Source organism: Eptesicus fuscus, chromosome 7 (assembly GCF_027574615.1).
Source record: "Eptesicus fuscus isolate TK198812 chromosome 7, DD_ASM_mEF_20220401, whole genome shotgun sequence".
Lineage (NCBI taxonomy): Eukaryota > Metazoa > Chordata > Mammalia > Chiroptera > Vespertilionidae > Eptesicus > Eptesicus fuscus.
In genome coordinates, this window is record NC_072479.1 from 69,277,610 (window position 1) to 69,300,811 (window position 23,202).

Genomic DNA, 23,202 nt, shown 5'->3' on the forward strand with positions numbered 1-23,202 from the left:
CATCGTCATAAAAGCTAGTAAGAGACAAAGCTGAAATTTAATACAGGAAGCATGTCTCCAAAGCCAAAGCTCTTATTAGTATATAGGATACATTAATGTTAGTCACATGTCTACAGACTGTGCTGATATGGATAAAACCTCTTCCTTCACAGTCTGGCAACCTCACAAGGTCAGGTAGGCCAATTACAGACATGTTCACATCTCGTTATGAACATTGTACGTGCATTTTAGAAATTCTATGCCAGTGGACCTCTGCACTGCACTTCATATAAAGAAAAGATACAAAGGATGAAGCATATGAGAGTAGAGGTTGTCAGAATGCATGTAAAAGCCACCTGGAGATAGGAATCAGAATGTAAGAAAGACCTGCAGGGAACCTGTAATCAAATACTCTCAGTTTCTGACAATAAGAGATGTCTGCTGAGGAGTTGTTTATTTATGACCCCAGCTTACTCTAAAAAGATTTTGAGACAGGTGCTGTATGGTTCTAAGAAGAGTGAACCTTAGCTGCATAAAAAGGTCATAAATATTAGCAGATATCTTAATTGCTACAAGTTCACTCTCCCCCAATGAGTATAGAGCCAACAAATGAATTAGCAACATGCGTAGTATTTCTGGCATTGCGGTTGACTTAGGTTATTGTCACTAAATTCTTTCAATCTACTTTGGAGAAAAACTTCTGCATACTTCAGTTCCCCTGGTCTGTATATAGCAGTGGTGCAGAGTGAATCTGCCCTGTAGTTAAAATGTTTGCTTTGTTAATGAACTTGAGGCAACGACTCTGGTTCTGCCCACCTTGGAGCTGCTACATCGAAATTGTGTTCACATAGGAGAACATGCACAGTTTATCCTTCAAAAAGACTAACACGGTCAGATATACCATTTTTGTCAAGTATCGAATTATTTCTTTATAGGATTAGCATCTGCCCACAGCAGCTTGTACCATGGGCCATGGTGCTTTCTTTAGGTCCTTTTGGAATTATATACTTTTCATGGCTGAACTTACTCACCGAAAGGGATACAGATTTTGCAATAGGGAAAACAATGTGTTCATGCAAATATAAACTTTTTTCTTAAATATTATAGTGGCATAATGCGTACTAAAATACAAGTTAGGAGAGGAGAAATAAATTGGTACACTCCAATTTGTGCTACAGCCAGCAAGAGCAATTGTCAACATCTTCATAGCTCCACACATGTGGCCTCATGTTTGTAGGTTGAAATCAGCCATGGTGGAGTATTTATACCACAGAAATTGGCAAATGCTACAAAACAGAGCTCTCCCTGCTCCCCTGCCTCCAGAAACCTAGTGGTTAGACAGTTACCAGCAAACTACAGGTGCTGAGTTTCCATTAGTTGATTACTTTAACAACAAAATGTGGATAATTAGAGTATAGGCCATTATATTGAAATTTCTCAATGATAATTAAATTAGTGAAGCAAAAAAATAACATAAACAAAACAAGCATGGCCATGCTTACCTGGTAACCCCTTTCTGGTTCTCCCTGAATCCAGTGTTTCTACAAGTATGTGTCTTATTGGAATTGTCAAGCAGCACAACTAACAACCACCCACCTTGCAAAGGTCCGCACACCTCAGACTAAATTTTCACTGTCTTATTCATGGCCATAGGAGGTGGGCCCAGATTAAAAAGTTGTACTTCACAGAAAATATATGACATTTCCGTTTGCCAAAAAAAACTATTTTTATTGTTACCTATCGATCCATAAATAGTGACTGCCTAGTATGAGGGCCAAACTGTGATAATTATTAAAGAAAACAGAGAAAATATGGAAGAAGAATCCATAAAGCAAACAGAAGAATCATTTTTATTACATCAAGAAGACTGTATTTGCTTGTCTTTCTTCATCAGTTAGTTTATGAGTTGAGTCTTGAACAGAAAAAAAATTTTCCAAAAATGTCTTTGTCAGAGATTTTTAAAAGCTTCTTCATGTTAAAAAAAAACAAAATCTGCAAATACCTTACAATTTAAAGTAGTGTTTTACTAACTATATCTTTTGGCAGAGAGTCTTTAAAAAAAAAAAAAACACCTGAAAACTATCATCATAGTCAGAACTATTATTAAAATTTTTTAATTAATCATTATAAAAAAATGAGTGAGTTGACATATTTGGATAAATCCACTGATGTCTTTCTTGTGCTTAGAATCTGCCCCTGTCTTGGAGGTGCAGGCTATTGAAGCAGAATATGTTCTACTCTAGGTCTTGAGCATCTTTATCAATTCTAGTCTGGCACCCTAGACCTTCCCTTTAGGTATCAAGAATGTCTACTCAAGTTCCAGTGGCTTCTGGGCATGTTTTAGAAATTCATTTGCTGTTTATAATTGATTTTAAGTGGAACTTGGCACTCTGTCTTGAACAGCCTGCTACGTCAAGAGGAAATGACTGTTGCCTACCAACCAGATGATTACTGGGTGCGTCGGCTATTCAGAATTCTTTTGGAAGACCCAAAAAACGCAGGAAAGCAGAGCTGAAGGATTTCAAGGATAGATTTTCTCCTCCGCATTCTGGTTTCTTGATGTGTAATAGATGCTGCCATATCCTTGTTCAGTTAATGTTCCTTGTCCTGGAAGGAACAAAACGTGTAGGTTGTAGAGCTTTGTTCTACCTCCCAATGTTGCTTCTGTTTGCAGATATAACAGTTGACTTTGGCTGATGCTGCGGATACGTCAGGATCTGATGTTGACTTCAGAATAACAGGCAAGCCCTTCTTTGGGCGGAGACTTCTGTTGCGCTGCCAGTTCAACTGAGGCTCCCCTTTTGTTCTCTGCCACCACAGGCTGCCTCTGCGGCTCTCTCCGGGTTAATCACAGACAAGGCCCAACTGTTTGATATGTATCAGCTGAGAGTTCAACAAAAGCCCAGACCTAAATCTCAAATAACAAGAGGAAGAAGGATGCCTCCTTATCAACCAGTGTCTTATCAAGTGCCTATTGGGTCTTAGAATGGACTCTGAGGAAGTACTTAATTGACTGGTACTACTGGGGGCCTTAACCGCACAGTTTACAACACACAGTGTTAGGAAGCCTATAATTGTTGGTGAACAGGAAGATGCACCCACAGTTTTTTTTAAACCGTTGAGGAGAGCACTGTCTCAGTGTGCTGGTTAGGACTTTAACGCTGGTCCCATAGGCAGCAGGTCTTGCATACAAGGTGCATGTAAATTGTGCATTAATATGAAACTGCACCTATTATCAGTAGAAATGACCCCATTAAAAATATATCTGCCTCTTAGAATTACTTATTTTGTTGGCAAAGTGTCTTGAAAAGATTTACTCCAACACTATTATTGTCTGCCATTTTCCTGTCATGGAAATAATTATACCCTTTTACTTTAAAACATTTCATATCAGCACATCGTCTGCCCAGGCCAGTTGACCATTCCCTGAGCTTGAACTTTCAGTGCTGGCAAATTGACAACACACCTGCCCGAAACCACGCACACACAGCCCTTCTGTGGAAGGCCCAGTAACAATCCTGTTAGGAGCAGGCAATTCTGATTTTAAACAAGAGTCACAAGTCAGGATTCTGAATGAGAGTTTTACGAACCTTAATTTCAGGAATTTTGTGAAAGTTACAGGTCATGATATTTGTAATGTACCTACAATAATGTCTAGCACACACACTAAATGGCAGCTGTTTTTATCATCTGGCGTTGTCCATTCTTTGGTGTACCATATAAATTTAAGGTTCAGTCACACTGTCATTCGTCTTAACAAAGACATACCATTCTTCCTCTTAATTCCAGTAAGATGCAGAGTGTTTGATTTTTTTTTCTCTCTTTTTCATTGTGACACTCAGGAACATGTGAGATAAGTGGTCCAGAGATGAGTCATGAATCACCGATTTGCTTTCAGATGAAACACCTGAACCTTCCTAAATATGTGAAGTTTTATTCAGAGACCTACAGAGTTCAGATCCTATTCTTCTCACCCCTTACAAGTCATATTACCAGGAAAAATTCCTAATTCAAACACAACTTACAGTTCCAGCTGCATCCTCTCATTCAGGCCAGACCTCCAAAGTAATCCTGCCTTTATGTGAAGAGTTGCTTTATCGTCTTCTCCACTTCCCCCTTCTGAGGGGGTGGGCAGCCTCCTACCCACAGTCTAAGGACCTGGTTTTTAAATTTAAGCTTTAGTGTACAATAGTATACAGTTTTAGTTTCCTACAAGGTACTCATATACTAGTATTTACCCAGACTTCTGTTGGATTATACCTGCCGAAAATAAACTCATTGTTTAAGCAAATTCAAACAATAGACACTGAATTAAACATCTCCAGTATATTCATTGGTAAATCTAATAATCAATTTTTAGTGAGTAAATACTCTGTATGCTCATTCTCTTTTACTTTTCAACAAGATAATTGTTTTGATATATTTTATTTATAGTTCTGAGATATTTTTCCATATTCAACCTCTATTGGGCTACACATAGGAAACAGTTATAGGTAAATATTTCTCAGGATTCAGGAGATACACTGTAAAAGGATCAATTCTTCCTAAGATTAGCCATGTTAATTCTGATTCCCACAAACTGAAGTATTAGCTATTGAGAATAATACTTTATGGTGGATATATTAATTTCTAATAACTATTGGGTGGTACAATAGCAAGTTCCTTTTTAACTAGTGACTTCTATTCATGGAGTAGTGCTATAAAGTAATACACCTTTATCATTCATATTTCTGGGTGGTTGAGTAAGGTGGGAACTATTTTTGATATGCAGGACCAAATACTGAAGCAGCGGGGTTCCATGTGCTTTCTGTCAGCAAAAGTATCAGCTAACTGCCAGGAATCCCTGATAAGTCCCGTTTCAAGCAAGGAGCGTCTGGATAATACCAAACTACAAGACAACAGTTAGTGCGTGTGAACTGTCAGTGCTGCCAAACTGAATTACCATTCCCACCCAAAATAAATACCCTGAAGTTGAACAAAGCTAAGCCACCCTTCTGTAAGGTATGTAGTGGATTTAGCTAGTGAGAAAGACAGATCTTTGATTTGTCAAAGCAGTCTTAAAATACTGCCATTTTTCCAAGCCAGAAGTTGAAAAGGTCAAGGGGGAGCTTTAAAACGTGATAACATTGTCTTGGAATTGGGGATGTATGGTATTTGCTAAGCAAATGGCAGACTGAATGAATGTCAGATGAGCTTTGCTCCACTCCGGAGCAGCCCAGAGCACAGAATAAAGACCAGCTCTCTGATTCTGACTTGACCACTATTGCTGTTCCCTGGAAAAGTAACCTACACTCTATGGACCTCAGTGTTTCCATGTGCAAAAGAAGGAGACAGGCTCAGAGAGTAGATAGAGGATTTTGATTCAAATGATCATTTCTTGAGGGAAAAAAACTAGTAAAATGGTTTTATTAACAGGTTATGAACCTAGTCATTATCTTTTTTAATGTACCAAATATCAAAGTTTTGCCTGGCTGGAGTGAACATCATCCAGTGCACCGAAAGGTGGCCGGTTTGATTCCTGGTCAGGGCACATACCTGGATTGTGGGTTTGATCCCCAGGTTCTCTCCTCTCCCCCCAAACCTCTCCCTCCCTTCCTCTCTCTTCAGGTGAGGATTTTTTTTAAGTGTCAAAGGTGTTCAGGTACAGCGAAAATTAAGTAAGGAAGTTAATCTTTAATTAGAAATGTAAAAAAAGAAGTAAGGTCACAGAAGGGATTTTGTTAAAATAAAAAATTGGTTGTATCAATTCTGCAACCATTAAGTTGTTAGTATCCTTAGTTTTAGGTGTATTCGTCTTATCTCCTCAACTATTAGGTTGAATCATGAAATTGCATTTTTGTTGGTTAAAAACAGTCAGGTATCATCAGTTTCACCCTATAGATGTCATCTCCATGGGAGCAGAGAACACACGGTGCTGTGTGTTATCTCCTTTAGTTCTTGCTATAATGCTAGGCACGTTTGTTCTCTGACGTTATGAATTGAAAGTAGTATTGGGGAGCAGAAAGTCTTTTTGAAATCACTTAGAGCAGTATATTATTTTTTAAAATGAAGAAAATAAGACCCCAAAAGTTCTTAGAATTGTAGTTCTTTTGCTGTTCAGAATGACATTGAGACATTATAAACAAGCCTTTAATGTGCTTTGAATATTCAACCTACCAGTAAAAGGAACTAGTCTGATACATTTTTTAGTAATAGTTCTTAGCAATTGAAGTTGGCAAAGGGCATTGATCTTTTGCCATTTTTGTTAACAAGGAGGTTAACATTTTGGGGAGAGGGGGTATTTTTTAATGGTTAATGCTAACAAGAAAAACGTAATCCAAAGGAACATGGTAACAATAATACCTGAATATCAGCATGATCTGAATCTGAAACATGATCCCCAAATGCATTACTTTACTATATTTCATAAACTTCATTTCTCTATAAGGAAACAATCTCTGCTTGTGGATTTAGTTACTGTTTATAGAAAGGTGTCATAGCTTAGCAAAATTAGAAATAGACTAATTGCAAAGATATTTATAGGTCATGTTTTTTTACTTAGGTCTAACACACTGTGGAACCCTGAATTTTTCGTGACTTTCTGCCACTTTAGTTATAGAATAATCACATTTTAGTGCATTTGGTTTAATATTTGTCAGTAACAGTTTACACTGAAACCTACAAAAAACCCCAAATAATAGAGTCCAACACTCTATCTTTATAAATCAGGAAACTGAGGCCCAATGAATTTAAGTAACTTTTTGTACCTTGGAGTTAAGTCACAGAGCAAGTTGGGACGTGGCTATCCTACTACACAATGTCTATTGTGTCATTTGTTCTTTTAATTGCAAAATCTTTGCCTCATATGAGTACCCTCTCAAAAATGGGTGAAGATTAAGTAAATAATGCTATGACCTTGTTGCTTGGAATGAAGCAGAGCCTTTTGTTGATGATGACATGTTATCTATACTAATAAAAGGGTAATATGCTAATTAGACCAGACGTCTTCTGGACATCCTTCCAGACAAAGCCACGATGGCGGGGGCCAAGGCAGAGGCAGTTAGGAGCGATCAGGCAGGCAGTCAGAGTGGTTAGGGGTGATCAGGCAGGCAGGAAGGTGAGTGGTTAGGAGCCAGCGGTCTCGGATTGCGAGAGAGATGTCGGACATCCCCCGAGGGGTCCTGTATTGGAGAGGGTGCAGACCAGGCTGAGGGACACCCCCCCCCCCCAATCCATGCACGAATTTCGTACACCGGGCCTCTAGTATGAATATATTTAGAAGCTGTGTACAGATTTAATGACCACTGAACAATTTATAGAGACCACAGGGCAAGACTGTCACTTTTTGACAAATTTGCTAGTTTTCCAAACCCTTCGAAGAAGCATCAAGTAAAGCTTTGAAACAGAGGCCTATTGGATACATGGCCTATGCTTGATGGTTTTTTATTTGTTTGTTTTTCCTGATAGAAACATGAGTTCAGCTGGCCCTGATGGGAGGAAAGTGATGAGACGGTGTGATGGACTGATTGATTCACTGGTCCATTATGTCAGAGGAACCATTGCAGATTACCAGCCAGATGACAAGGTGATGCAAGAGTTAAATATCTTACATGTGGAATTATTTTGTCTTACTAAGACTCTTCAGAGTATTCTTGAAGTAGTAGTTTGGGTTTAGCTTTATTCCTTAACTCATTTACTGAGCTGAGGATTTCTCATACACACTTAGAAATATTAAAATATATCAAGCCCCATTTTTTTTCTATTTTCCAGACTTAAATTTCCAACTATTTCTTTAACAACTCTGTGTAGATATTCAAAAGGAGCCCAAATGCTCCATGTTCAGCAATGAACTTAAATTCATCTTTTCCCTCCTCCCAAACTTGCTCCTTCTCTGTGTAATCTTTCTTTATAATCACATCATCCACCAAATAAAAATAGAAATATGGGTAATCTCGCACTGCCTCTCCTCACATCCCACAGCAATAAATCATGTCCATTCTACTTGTGAAATGTCCTTTGGTTTATCATTCCTCCCTAATGCTGCCTACCTCTGTGGTCCTAGTTTGTGCAACTTTCATATTGATTATTGCAGTCGGCTCCTGATTGGCTCCTACAACCAACCTCTCCTCCTGTTTTCCAATTTCACATGGCTACTAAGTTATATACATAAAATACAGAATCATTCTGAACCCACTCTAAAAAGTAAACTAGAAGGGCTCGCCAATGTTTCAAGAAATTTAGCCTCAACGCCTTAGCACTATGCTTGTGATCATTCATGGTCTAGCCTTAGCCTTTCTGGCCATACTCATTCTATTCCCCCAGGCTCCCTATAGTCCAAGTATCCAGTAAACCTTGTAAGATCTAAAGCCTGTGTTATCACACTTGCAAAGAGATGTCTATATGTATCTGATTAATATCTGTGTATTTTCTCAGGCCACAGAGAACTGTGTGTGCATTCTTCATAACCTCTCCTACCAGCTGGAGGCAGAGCTCCCTGAGAAATATTCCCAAAGTAACTATATTCAAAACCGGAATATCCAGATGGACAACAACAAAAGTATTGGGTGTTTTGGCAATCGAAGCAGGAAAGTAAAAGAGGTATGTTGGGGGAGGAGGGGTGCTTTGAAAGAAAAAGTGGTTATGTATGTACATTTCCATGTGCTTAGTATACTAGGGTTGGCAAAAGTAGGTTTCCAGTTGTGAGTACACAAAGCACAGGGTTTATTCTTCTATTATTTATTAATTATTGAATTAATTTTCACATGAACAATTATAGACCTACTTTTGCTCACCCCTTATGTCAGGCGTTATTTTGAGTTATTTTTATCCTTACATCAACCCTACAATGTGTGTATGATTAATACCCTCATATATTGAAGAGGAAACAGAGGTATAAAAAGGTTAATCAGTTTTCCCAGAATTATTCAGCAAATTAATAGAGGGGATGAGATTCAGTTCCAGGCAATCCAGCTCTAGATTTGCATTGTTAGCCATTAAAACCATACTGCTTTATGCCCTATTGCTTAGGAAATAGGCTTAAGGCACCATGACCAATGGTATATAAATTGTTTCAACATTTAAAAACAGCCCAGATATTCAGATTTGGACATTCTAAAAATGAACTTCGGACATCCCAAACGCAAATCCGTAGGAAGGAATACTGTTCACACTGGCATTTTATGAAAACTGAAAGAATGTGACCTCTCCTACTCCTCGGGGTGTCGTGGTATTTGTGAACTTGGAGAACAACTGGTAAATTTAGAATCCTGATGTGATCCCGGACCACTTCACTGGACTCGGAGGGAAGAGGCCTGTGTTTCTTATCTTCAGAGAGTTTGTGCCTAATTTAGCTTTCCATTTACCAGCAGCCTGGAAACTGTTCTAGGGCAGCCTGTGCTTTATGCCCTGAGTTCTTTCTCACAGTGAAAGGGAAAGTTGAGGGTATGGGATGTTGCTAGGCAGGAATGATTATCATGGGCTAAAAGTGAAGTGATTGGGAATCATACATATTTGCGTTTTCATTTCCATTTCAGGGGCTTCTTACTCTACAAATTATGCGTCTCTCTAGACTAGTCTCAGTGTTCCTAGTCTCTTGGTTTGGGTGTGGAATTGTAGAAATCCCTTGAAAGCATTAATTCTAGATTTCATCGTGTGTGTGGTTAGCAATACCAGGACATGCCTATGCCCGAGGAAAAGAGCAACCCCAAGGGTGTGGAGTGGCTGTGGCACTCCATCGTGATCCGGATGTATTTGTCCTTGATCGCCAAAAGTGGCCGAAGCTACACCCAGGAAGCATCTTTGGGAGCTCTCCAGAATCTCACGGCAGGAAGTGGCCCAGTGAGTACCATGCCTCTTTTCCTACTTTGTAAAGTAATGACATTATAGACGTACCTACATTAGGTTTAAAGATGAGACGGTGAAATAAGAACAAAAACGTTCTCCCTTCGGTTAAGACAGCTCTCTGTCCTGTTGATTCTGGATGAATACAAGTTCAAGGCCTATCAGGAATTGCCAGAGAGTTGCAGGGTTCCAGAACGTTCAGCTTCTGCCAAGCCAGGTCACTGGGAGTGAAGGACTCATAAATACTGATACTAGGCAAAGCTCTTTCAGTTACAAGTCTCAGAATCCCGCCTAAACTGACTGAAGTTTAATAAATTTTTTTGAAGACTTAATTTCTTGGTTTACATAACTGAAAAGTCCAGGTGAGTCTTCCTTCTGTCATAGAGGAATGTAGGTGCCCCAGAAACTGGAGTTATAACTATATCTAGGCTCCATTTTCCTCTGTTGGTTTCATTTTTTTTTAAGATTTTTTTAATTGATTTTTAGAGAGAGAAGAAGGGAGAGGGAGAGAAAGAGAGAAACATCAGTCAACTGCCTCCTGCACACCCTCCACCAGGGATGGAGCCCACAACCCAGGTATGTGCCCTCACCTGGAATCAATCCAGCAACCAACTGAGCCACTCTAGCCACAGCTGTTGGTTTCATTCTTAACAGCTCGCTTCATGTTGTAGCAAAGATAGCACTAATGGTTTCAGGCTGACATTTTATCCAGCCCTATGTCCCCATAGGAAAAGAAATTACTTTTGCCCAGTAGCTCTATTAACAAATTGCAGACCAGTAGTTTTATTGCTAGCTTTACCCAGTGGCCAGATAAGTTTCTATTGAACGAACACAAAAAATAAATGTTTTACATAAATGTTAAAGGCACACTTTAAAATTAAATACCCATTGCATTTTGAAATTATTTATTACACATTCAAACAAGCTAATATCTTTTTAAAGAATTCTCGTGATTGGCCACAAGCCTAGAACAGAAAAATACAAGAATTCTCGTGGTCCGTCCACAATGTGTTAAGAACTCAGAACAGCGTGGCTCAGTTGGTTGCGCATCAACCTATGAACTAGAAGGTCACTGTGTTCGGTTCCTGGTCAGGGCATATACCTGGGTTGCAGGCTCAATCCTCAGTGTGGGGCATGCAGGAGGCAGCCGATCAATGATTCTCATCATTGATGTTCCTATCTCTTTCTCCCTTCCTCTCTGAAATTAATAACTACTCGTTTTCCCATGCTGAGTTTCCCAAAACTATATATATATAATTTTTTTTTTTTAAGGACTCAGAGAATTAGTCTTCCTTACCCATTTCTGAATCAGTACCAGGGCCAGGAGCCTGTCATGTTCTGATTGGCCAGGTCTGGGTAATGTGCCCACATGTGAATTTCAGAGGCATGGATTTGAGCAGGGGAGGGTCACTAACACTTCTACCACTGAAATGGTAAAGGAGGAAGGAGTAGCACCTCAATGGAAAATCAGAGTGTTGTTACCAAAGGAATAATAAATGCTGGGCAGGCAAACACAGCAGATGTCCACTGCAGTGTGGAGTTGGAAAGGACATCAGTGCTTTGTGTCCAAGAACTTCAACTACACAATAAGAACTGCTTCTCACTTACTTTATATGAGCAAAGTCAAAATATATAAAACAGTAAAAGCTTATTCCCACCTCCATATATTTTGCACCTTGCTACACATAGTTAGGGATTCTATAAATATGTAACTATTTGAACTAAAATTATTTGCCTTGATCATAAAATGATTAGAATAAACTCCCTCAAAATAATTCATGGTTTGGCCAGGTGCCAAGTATCCATCCTTATAGGGAAAAGCATCTTATAGATAACAAAAATATTATTTATTCTTTATTTGATAAATCATATTCATTCTTTAATGAGTTTACACAGAAGCTTGCTCTGCTCTGAATCAAATTGTTCAGTACTAAAACCAGCATTTATCTTAGCACTGTGGTTAAGAATATGTATGAACAACTTTTGATCTTTTTTATTTTCTGTAAAATGTACTTGTGCTCAAACAGAAATGGGAAACTACCAAAGAGACCTGAATGACACAAGGACATTAATTTATTATCTTACCTTCTCGTTTTCCCATGCTGAGTTTCCCAAAACTACTATCACTTACCCAAACCACAGAAGCCCTCTTATTAACCACCAGCCAGCTTACAAGAAAATGTCAATGGAGAGTTTTATGCTAAGCAAAATAAGCAAGTCAGAGAAAGATAAGTATCACATGATCTCACGCATTTGTGGAATCTAATGAATAAAATAAACTGATGAACAAAATAGATCCAGAGATAAAGAAGCATGGAACAGACTGTGGAACCTCAGGGGGAAGGCAGAGGAGGGTGGGTAGGTGGGAAGAGATCAACCAAAGAACTTGTATGCATATATGCATAACCCATGGTCACTGACAATAGGGTGGTAAAGGCCTCAGGCAGAGGGTGGGGTGGGCTAGAAGAGCTCAATTGGTGGGGGGAGGGGAAGAGGGACATATGTAATACTTTCAACAAAAAAGATTTTTTTTTAAAGAAAATGTCAGAAATTAAATTGCACTGTGTGTGTGTGTGTGTGTGTGTGTGTGTGTGTGTGTGTGTTTAAGCTTGTTATGCTCTAAGGATGACTAACTGTACACACCCTTTAAGCTTGGATTTTAGCCTCTTGCAATCCAAGATCTCATGGAATCCAAGCAACAGAGATATCTTCATAACTGCCCTTATTGTGTGTAACCCCTGACCAGTCCAGTCCCCTGGGAGGAGGCCTACAGTGAACTGGTATTAATCCAGAATCAAGGTTATGACAATCGAACTTGCTTGGACATTTATAAGAGAAACTAGAGGCCCGATACACAAAATTCATGCACGGGGAGGGGGGGGGGGGTGTGTCCCTCAGCCCAGCCTGCACCCTCTCTAACCTGGGACCCCTCGGGGATGTCCAACTGCTGGTTTAGGCCCGATCCATCAGGCCTAAACCGACAGTCGGACATCCCTCTCACAATCCTGGACTGCTGGCTCCCAACTGCCCGCCTGCCTGCCTGCCTGATTGCCCCTAACTGCTTCTGCCTGCCAGCCTGATCACCCCCTAACCACTCCCCTGCCAGCCTGATTGACACCTAACTGCTCCCCTGCTGGCCCGATAGCCCCCAACTGCCCTCTCCTGCCAGCCTGGTCGCCCTTAAATGCCCTCTCCTGCTGGCACAATCACCCCTAACTGCCCTCCCCTGCCGGCCCGATCGTCCCCAACTGCCTTCCCCTGCTGGCCCAGTCACCCCTAACTGCCCTCCCCTGCAGGTCTGGTCGCCCCCAACTGCCCTCCCCTGCCGACCTGGTTGCCCCTAACTGCCCTCCCCTGCAGGCCTGGTCCTCCCCAGCTGCCCTCTCCTGCAGGCCTGGTCGCCCCCAACTGTCCTCCCCTGCCAGCCATCTTGTGGCAGCCATCTTTGTGACCACATGGATGCAGTCATCTTTGACCACATGGGGGCGGCCATCTTGTGCTAGGGTGTGATGGTCAATTTGCATATTACCTCTTTATTATATCGGATTATTAGCAACATGTAACAATGTTACAAGGACTCTTTGTTCTTGCAAGTTAGGAGATGCTTTTTATTAAAATATTTACTTTTATGAATATCTTTTCTAATTATTTTCCTAACTTTGTTATGCTTAGATGGTGTGATTTAAAAAAAATACTTGGTTTTGTAATTTCTAAAAAGAATTACTGAATACAAAAACATGAGAAGCAAGCCATTATACATAATTCCAGAAAAAAATCCACTCCATAAACCTATGTTCATAACTGACCTTTAGGAAGCCTAGGAACTGTGAGGTCATTGAAGTGGTCATGGATAGATGGATAGGAGGAGGAGAAGGATAGATGGATAGATGGATAGGAGGAGGAGAAGGCTCTGAGCCCTCTAAAGCCCCAATGGATAGATGGACATGAGGAGGAGGAGGCTCTGAGCCCTCTAAAGCCCCAGTGGATGTTGGGAAAGGACCAATAGGGCTTGAGATGACAAAGAAAATGCTATGTGGGTGACCGAGCTGGATGGCAGTAACTCAGGAGAGCAGAGTTTTGCATATGAGAGAAGACAAATATCTAGACGAGTCATTGGGAAGAGAGAGGAATCCTAAACCCACCTACATGCCCAAGACATGGGGATTGTACAGAATAAATTGCCTCCTGTCTAGACAGCTACAGGGGGGGATTCTTCTCAGAGGAGAGCAAATAGTCTAATGGAACGTTTTGTGAATTAGTGAAAGATAAAGTGTTTACAATAAAACAAACATTCTAAAATAGTGGTTATTGAACTTTTTTGAATCAAAGAGACTGAGTAATAAAAGTTATGGACCCTTTCCCTGAGAAAGATAAACACAAGAGTAGTTTTAAGGGCCACCTGTCCCCTCCCTGAAATCTATATTGGACCCTGTATTAAGAGCCCCTGTTCTAAAAGGTACAGTGGAGAATGTAAAAAGGACAGCAATCTGTAGGGAGCGGGGCGAGGGGAGGGCGGGGCGAGGAAGAAGGAACAAGCTGTGTTTGAATAAGATAAACAGAGAAGATACACCCTGAAGAATGGTCATGAATTGCAGAAATTTCTGGCATGGTGACCTCAAATTAGCTTCAAATAGAACTGTATAAAGTTGCCAACACACAAGCTAAGGCCTTGGTATTGTTGGAGGTTGCTGATGCTAGGAAGAGCCTAGTCAGAACTCAGATGCCCTGTGAAAGTAGGCGACCAGCCTAATTCTAGAGATTTGCCTCTAGAGGACCTGGACCTGCAACTAGCACATGAGCCTCTGACACAGAGCATAGCCTTACAGATAGTCTGACTAGCAATGCATTTCTTTTTTAAAAAGCCCAGTGTCTCTTTCATAATAAACTGGTTTTTTTGGAAACAAATAACTTGATTAAAATATGTAAAATGCCAAAGTTTGAACAAGACGAAACAGAAAAGATGACTAAGCCAACAACCAATAAATGTAACTTTGATTCTACAACTGTGATACCAAAACATTGTCTTTATCATGTTCATTTCACAGTGATGAACGGAAACTGTGAATGAAAGGTGGACTGATCAACAGAAAGGAAAGACAAAGACAGGCCCATTTTATTTATAAACAGATGCAAAAAAATACAGTAGCTAACCAAATCCAATGCTATATTAAAAACCACTGCCTAAACTGTTTTTACCCATAATTCAATTGAAACTCTAATAAGAATTTAAAGACAGTATCTTTAGGCTGATTTAGTCACAGTTCTAGTTTTGAAAACGTCTTGCTCAATCTCCAGCCATCGACAGAAACAGTATTATCGTGAAGTCAAATGCAATAGTATTTATAGGATGTGTCCCACGAAACAGATGCCGATGTCCGTAGCGCAGACCGTGGTCCAGAAGGAAAATGGCCTGCAGCACACCCGGAAGATGCTGCACGTCGGTGACCCGAGTGTGAAAAAGACCGCAGTCTCCCTGCTGAGGAATCTGTCTCGGAACCTTTCCCTGTGCAATGAAATTGGTGAGTCAGTAAGAATGGCTACATGTAGTGTGACCATGTTGGAAATACAAATGCAATAAAACATTGTCCTGATCACATTCTTTTTACAATGATGGGCTGAAAATGTGAATAAAGAGCAAAATGTGATACCTAGACCTGACTTTTGTGCACCCAGGCATCAAGGGTAGGCTTTCTAACTGGGTCTCCAACAGGATTTTTCTTCGTATCGAGCGTTTTTGTTTGTTCATTTTAATTACTGCAGAAGATTCAGCATGGATGGTTTTAGGATAAATACAATGAAACATATTTGCTCCTTTTTATGAAAGTCTGTATTGACAAGGATGATAACTATGTTACACTATCACATAACAATGTTTTATTTACTTGCTTAATACTTAGAAATATCTGATAACTGTGAATCAAGTAAAAAAACAAATTAAGTATGCTTCCTAATGCTCTATAAAGTAGTCATTTCAGAGAAGCAAGGGAGGAACCAAGATGGCGGCATGGTTAAACAACTAATCTGCTGCCTCACACAACAATTTCAAAAATACAACTAAAAGACAAAACGTCTACCACCCAGAACCACGGGAAAGCTGGCTGAGTGGTAGATTTACAACTAAGGGGAGAAAGGAGCACAAACGCTGAAAAGCTGAGGTACGGAGGCGCGCGAATCGGGCTGGTGGCGGGCGACTGGGTGCGTGGTTTTTCTTCAACCCACAGGGAGACAAGCTCCTGATCACTCTGAAATCCAGTTTCTGGGAACACTCGGGGGACCCAGACACCTACGGGGAGAAGCTGGACTCTCGGCCATTGGGTCGGAAAGTGAGAGTGACTTTTTTGCAGAGGTGTGCCCAGCAATCATTGTTTTACTGCGCTGGAACGCGGGGCGCAGGGACTTGGAAACGTGGAAAGGCAGAGACGGCTGATGCCAGCCACCGCTGTTGGCCACACCCTAGCCTAGTGACGCCCTGAGACCCCGCCCCGCCCTGAGACCCCGCCCCGCACATTCTACAAACCCGCCCAGGCTCCACACAGCAGCTTTTGCATATAAATGGCCTGTTCTGTGGCAGCTTAACCAAATAAACTGCAGCTCCAGTCAGACTGCTCCAAAACCGCCCAAGCAAAGGAGGAGAAAACTAGTTCTTGCTGTAGCTCCTGCTGGGGGACACACAGTACACAAGGGTAAACCAAGAGTGTCCACCTCAGGTAACTGGGAGGCTGACCCATTGAACCATATAGGACACCTAGTACACAAAGCTACCCTACCAATTCAGGGAAGCAGCGAAAATGAGGAGGCAAGGAAACAGATCACAAACCAAAGAAATGGAGGAGAACAAGCAACTGGACATAGAGTTCAAAATCACGGTTATAAGGTTTTTCAAGAATTTCATGGAAAAGGACGATAAATTCAATGAGACCCTCGAGGATATGAAAAAGGACCAACTAGAAATTAAACATACACTAATTGAGATAAAAAATATTATACAGAGACCCAACAGCAGACTAGAGGATCGCAAGCATCAACTCAAAGATTTGGAATACAAAGAGGCCAAGGACACTCCTCCAGAGAAGCATGAAGAGAAGAGAATTCAGAAAGTTGAAGATAGTGTAAGAAGCCTCTGGGACAACTTCAAGCAAACCAACATAAGAATTATGGGGGTACCAGAAGAAGAGAGAGAGCAAGATGCTGAAAACCTATTTGAAGAAATAATGAACGAAAACTTCCCCCACCTGATGAAAGAAATAGACTTTCAAGTCCAGGAAGCACACAGAACCCCAAACAAACGGAATCCAAAGAGGACCACACCAAGACATATCATAATTAAAATGCCAAGGGCAAAAGACAAAGAGAGAATCTTACAAGCAGCAAGAGAAAAACAGTTAGTTACCTACAAGGGAGCTCCCATACGATTATCAGCTAATTTCTCAACAGAAACCATGCAGGCCAGACCGGAGTGGCAAGAAATATTCAAAGTGATGAATAGCAGGAACCTACAACCAAGACTACTCTACCCAGCAAAGCTATCATTCAGAATTGAAGGGCAGATAAAGAGCTTCACAGATAAGAAAAAGCTAAAGGAGTTCATCACCACCAAACCAGTATTATATGAAATGCTGAAAGGTATTCTTTAAAAAGAGGAAAAAGAAGAAAGATAAAAAATAATGAACAACAAATACATATCTATCAACAAGTGAATCTAAAAGTCAAGTGAATTAAAAATCTGAGGAACAGAATAAACTTGTGAACTTAATAGAATCAGAGGCATAGAATGGGAGTGGATTGATAATTCTCAGGGGGAAAGGGGTGTCTGTGTGAGGAGTACGGGAAGAGACTGGACAAAAATCATACACCTATGGATAAGGACAGTGGTGGGGAGGTAAGGGAAGAGGGGGGGTGGGAACTGGGTGGTGGGGAGATATGGGGGGGAGAAGGAGAAACAATTGTAATCTGAACAATAAAGATTCATTAAAAAATAAAAAATAAATAAAAAAGTAGTCATTTCACTGAAATTATAAACAAATTTTTGTGGGTTTATTTAATGGAGTGGATTATTCTAAAATCACACACACACACACACACACACACACACACATACACACATATACACACACACACATACCCAGCATGAGAGATATTGAAGTCTGTGGTTATGTTTTAATAATGTCATTTCCAAAGGCAACAGGCAGCCCAACCCTGGACAGGTGGTTTCATGCCCATTATAAATGTAACGAGCCTGGAAATTTTTCAGTGGATCTAAAAGAAACTTTGCCATCGGCACTCTCAGCATTATGGGAGTGTTCCCATTGTCTCATGTGGGCTTTTGTGCTCCGCTTCAGTTGGGCGTATAATCCTTTGGCTTTTTTCTTTTCCCAAATAAGATGTTGACTCCGTCTTTAAAACTTTGCCGATGAAAATGACTGCACCCTACACACTGGGCAGGGGCCTTCCAGGCAGAAGTGCTGCAGGCCTCGGCGCAGGTCCTCTAACTGGGAAGAAGAAGCTGTAGCTCCGCAGTTCATGGAAGATGATTTCACTAACAAACCGCCCCTCACTGTAAGGGCAATAGTGAGATGAGGCTTCAGCAAGATGAATACAGTTGTTAAATTTTAAATTGGCTTTATGTCAAATATATAATTTGAGTAAAAGGACCTGTCTTGGTTCAGCGTATTAAGAGCCAGGAATAAATGAAAATCCGTTTGAAGTGCATGTTTTGTGTTTCTCTTGAGGGACTTCATGGCCAGGTAAAACTTTCCATGTCTGGCCCGGAATGCAAGCATCACATTTTACTTCGATTTAAAGAAATAAGTGTAACACTTATATATATATATTTTAAATGTGAAGATGGGAAGCTTGGTGTGGTGATGGAGTAATAGGCTCCTGCAGAGGATGTGGACCTGCATCCGCCAGTGCCACCAAGGTCACCGTGACTGGCCATTTAACTGCTCCAAACAGGGAGAGATTAGTAATCGCTACCTAGCAGTGTTTTCCCGGGATCAGGTAACAGTGTACAGTGTGTGCAAGCAACAGGAAGTATTTGGACACTTCTCTAGGATCTCAATTCACATTCATTCATTGTTTCCGAAATTTTCAAACATCCATGTCTTGCTTGGGTTTTTAGCCATTACATAAAATCTCCTTCAACAATATGACATTGAGCTATAACCTTCCTATATCATGATAAGGCCTTTAATTTTAGATTTCACTATTAAAGATCCAATTTTAATTGTCCCAAAGTGAATAAGTGAATGTATTTATGGAGGCCTACTGTGTGTGTGTGTGTCTGTGTGTGTGTGTGTGTGTGTGTGTGTACACAGGGTGGGGCAAAGTAGGTTTACAGTTGTGAGTACACAAAAGAATTTATTCTTGTATTATCATAAGAGAGGAAGAGAAATACAAAGAGACCCTCCCTTTCTATATTGTAGTGTTAAGCTTTGTCGATGTAAACAGTTATATTTTCTAAGAAAAACAAACATGACACAAAATGTTAAAAGACTCTGTCTTCTATAATCCTCACTCCTTAGACATGACCCTGCCTTTCAGCCTTAAAATTGAGCTGCAGAGGTGGACTTGCTGGTGGTGGTGAGGCGGGAAGGTGGGGCTCACTCATCAGTGATGGTTCTCACTGTGGGCAGCCCCGGTCTCAGCAGCCACCACTGCACCTTACAGAGAGATTGAGCATGTTCTGTTGTGATTGTCACAGACTGACTTCTATGTTTTCAACCTAAATTGAGTGGAAGGAAATGACATGATCTCAAGGCCTTTAGTTCTGTGGTTTAACTTACTAAAAAGAGGAAGCCTTCTGATAGTAATTCATCTCTGTTGAGAGCTTACGAGGCACAGGGTATTATGATGCAGTAACACATATTAACCTATCTAATCCCTCAAAACAACCCTGTGAAGTGAATACTATTATTACCCCACTTTACAAATTAGGGAAAACCAAGCATAGAGAGGTTAAGTAGCTCGCCCAGACCACACAGCCATTAAGTGGCAGAGACAGGACTGAAACTGAAGAGGGGCGGCCTCAGAGAAGGAGATCTAAGCCCTTCACACTCTGCTGCGATGCTTAAACACAGTCCAAGAGGAAGTGTTCCGGCCTTTGAGGAGAAGGTATGCCTTTCCTGTCAGTGGGGCCCAGGTGTCACCAAAGGATGACATATTGTTCAGTTCCTTTTATCGACGGTCTCTGTTATAGGCATGGCAGTCGAAGATAGACATCCGGAAACGGATACTATGACTGTGGTCAAGGGACCCGTAGCCACATCTGGAATTCAGATAGTCATGTAACTGATCACAATGTAGACTCGTAGAGAGAGAAGTACGGTTCAAGGTGCCACATAAACTCAGATGAAAAAATAATAAAATTAAGCAGCAGTATGTAGTTTATTGTAAACTACAATAAACACAGCACTGTATTAAAGAGCTCTGAGGAGCAACAACAGCAGGAGAAATATGTTCCATATCTTTTTTTTAAATAAATCTTTATTGTTGAAAGTATTACATATGTCCTTTTTTCCCCCATTGCCTTCTCCCCCATTAACACCCCCAATCCTTCACCACCCTATTGTCTGTGACTATGGGTTATGCATATATGCATATGAGTTCACTGGTTGATCTCTTCCCCCGCTGTTCCATATCTTTTAAGAAGAGTCCAGTCTAGTTAGAGAAAAAGAGAAAGCATATGTGAAAAGAATTATTGCAAAAAATCAAGTACAAATTCATACTGTCCAAAATATATACTATAGGGCAAGTTATAATGAAATCATCAACCATTACTATCTCTCTTATTTCTACAAAAGAGGCCAAACTAAAACCCTGCTACCAAGAACTTACATAGTTAGTGAAAAATAAATTTAAAATAATCTCTTTTTTAAATGATAGTATTATTTGTGTATTAAAAAACTTTGGGCAGTACAGATAATTTTTTAAAAATATATTTAGAAAAAAAAATAAAAATATATTTAGGTCACCATTAATACTGTTATAGAAAAACAACTATTAATATTTTAATGTATTGCTTCTAAGGTTTCTTATGTGTATTTTGTTTCCTAATGTTATAATATTATGTGTTCTTTATGTAAATAAATATAAAATTTTTATATAGAATATTAATATAAGTATTTTCTTATTATTTGTGTGCTTAATGGGTATATTTTGCATAAAATTCTTTGCAGATGTATTTTAATTATATTCTGTTAGGCTTATTATAACTTTTCATTTATACATAATGCTATAATAAAGATTTCTACATAAAGCTTTTTCTATTTTTAAAGTGATATCTTTAGTATGAATTCCCAGAAGTAGAATTATTGAGTCAAACAAAGAATGTGAAAATTTTTAAATTTCTTGATATTTCTATCAAATTTCTTTCTGAAAAGATTTCCAATGTATTGAACAAATAGCACCATCTTTTTAAAAATCCTTTCAAAACTCCAGTATTAGAGAGGTGACATCTTTCCATATGCTGTATTTCCTCTTTAAAATGTTCTTTACCCAAAACTTCCTTGGATATTGAGATTAAAAAACAGTCTTTTTAATCAAGTGTTCTTTTTCTTTTATTTTATTTTGTAGCCAAAGAAACTCTACCTGATTTGGTTTCCATAATTCCTGACACAGTTCCAAGTACTGAGCTTCTCATTGAAACCACAGCCTCTGCCTGTTACACATTGAACAATTTAATCCAGAATAGTTACCAGAATGCCCGGGACCTTCTAAACACCGGGGGCCTGCAGAAAATCATGACTATCAGCGCAGGCGATACGTAAGTCCTTTAGCATCTGCCCAGCGGCTGTCTCCCCTTTCCCACCACCACTCCCGTGTGTAAATCTAGTTGTATACATTGTCACTGTGGACCATGGGCAACATTCAGAAGTGGTCAAACTGCAGAGCTTCCAGCATTTCACTGACCTGATGAATTCATTTGTTTCCCAGAACTACAGCTGTGATTTAAGAACAGCAGAATGTAGGCAGAGTGGGAGGACTATGGACAGGGAATAACCTTCACTGAAATCTGTGGAGCCCGTGTTGGCCCAGGTGGCTAAGAAGTAGTGATAACACAAGTGGGAGGCAGCATAATAAGTTCTTCCTCTCTCAGTTTTCTCTGTCACATCTCTTTCCACTTCTTGTTTCCTTTTGAAAAGAGAAGGTCTAATGCATATACATCATCCCACATCCCCGTTTCTATCTTTGAATTTTCCCCATTTAAAAAGGAAGGAAGAGCCCTGGCCGCGTGGCTCAGTTGGTTGGAGCATACACCAAAAGGTTGCGAGTTTGATTCTCAGCCAAGGCACATAACTGGATTGTGGATTCAATCTCCTGTTGGGGCAGGTACAGGAGGCAGCCAGTCGATGTTTCTCTCTCATATCGATGTTTCTCTTTCCCTTTCTCTCTCTCTAAAAATAATCATTAAGAACATATCCTCGGATGAGGATTTAAAATAATTTATATATATAACAGCCTAAGTGACCATTACGACTGGACCACCAGACAACCAGTTGACTGGCTGGTCACTATGACAATGCACTGGCCATCAGGGGGCAGACTCTCAATGCAGGAGCTGCCCCCTAGTGGTCAGTGCAATCCCACAGCTAACTTCCCATGGCCGGCCAACCTCCCACAGTCCTTCCTCCCAGCCGGCCAACCCCGACCAGCCTGATCAAGACTGGGAGAGACGGTCTCAATCAGCTCCGATTGCCTGCCAAGCCAAGGGACCGCACCTGTGCACGAATTCGTACACCGGGCCTCTATTCCTATATAATAAAAGGCTAATATGCAAATAGACCAAACGGCAGAACAACCGGTCACTATGACGTGCACTGACCACCAGGGGGCAGACACTCAATGCAGGAGCTGACCCCTGGTGGTCAGTGCACGCCCACAGGGCTCACAGCTGCTGAGTGCAGTGGCTATCAGTCAGACATCCCCTGAGGGCTCCCAGACTGTGAGAGGGCACAGGCTGGGCTGAGGGACGCCCCCCCACCCCGAGCACAAATTTCATGCACCAGGCCTCTAGTAATAAAATAAAAAGGAACAAAGAGAATGAAAAATCTGTATAATCAAATTATTAGTATTACTTAATTTAGAGTGATAGGATTTAAAGAGAGCATGAAGATTATTATCTTTTTCTCTTTATACAATTCTGAATTGTTTGACTTATTAAAGACAACTTACTTTTATAAATATCTAAAACAGAAGTGTTATAGCTCAGTTCTAATGAGTTGCAAAGCAAATGGACTTCACCTATAATGGACAAGCATGTGCTTGGCCACACAAGGGTGAGCAGAGGGGTCTGTGGCATCCTGGATGATCACCTGTGCCCTCTACCCCAGCCCCACCCAGTGTAAACCCTTGTGCTCTGAGCGCCCCTCTGGCAAAGCTCATGGGAGGGAAGACCCCATTCAG

At 40.5% G+C, this 23,202-nt stretch overlaps 1 protein-coding gene across 2 annotated transcripts in view; it reads left to right on the plus strand.

Annotated features, from left to right (window-relative positions):
* The window catches only part of PKP2 (plakophilin 2), an 81,270-nt gene that overhangs the window by 51,010 nt on the left and 7,058 nt on the right, over nucleotides 1–23,202 (plus strand). Inside the window, exons 7-11 of one of the 2 annotated variants that reach the window (XM_008140548.3) lie at nucleotides 7,426–7,543; nucleotides 8,392–8,556; nucleotides 9,622–9,795; nucleotides 15,164–15,317; nucleotides 21,373–21,562. In XM_008140548.3, the coding sequence (XP_008138770.2) occupies nucleotides 7,426–7,543; nucleotides 8,392–8,556; nucleotides 9,622–9,795; nucleotides 15,164–15,317; nucleotides 21,373–21,562 (801 nt within the window). The remainder of the gene's footprint in view (nucleotides 1–7,425; nucleotides 7,544–8,391; nucleotides 8,557–9,621; nucleotides 9,796–15,163; nucleotides 15,318–21,372; nucleotides 21,563–23,202) is intronic. The other variant, XM_054718480.1, reaches the window with a different exon arrangement.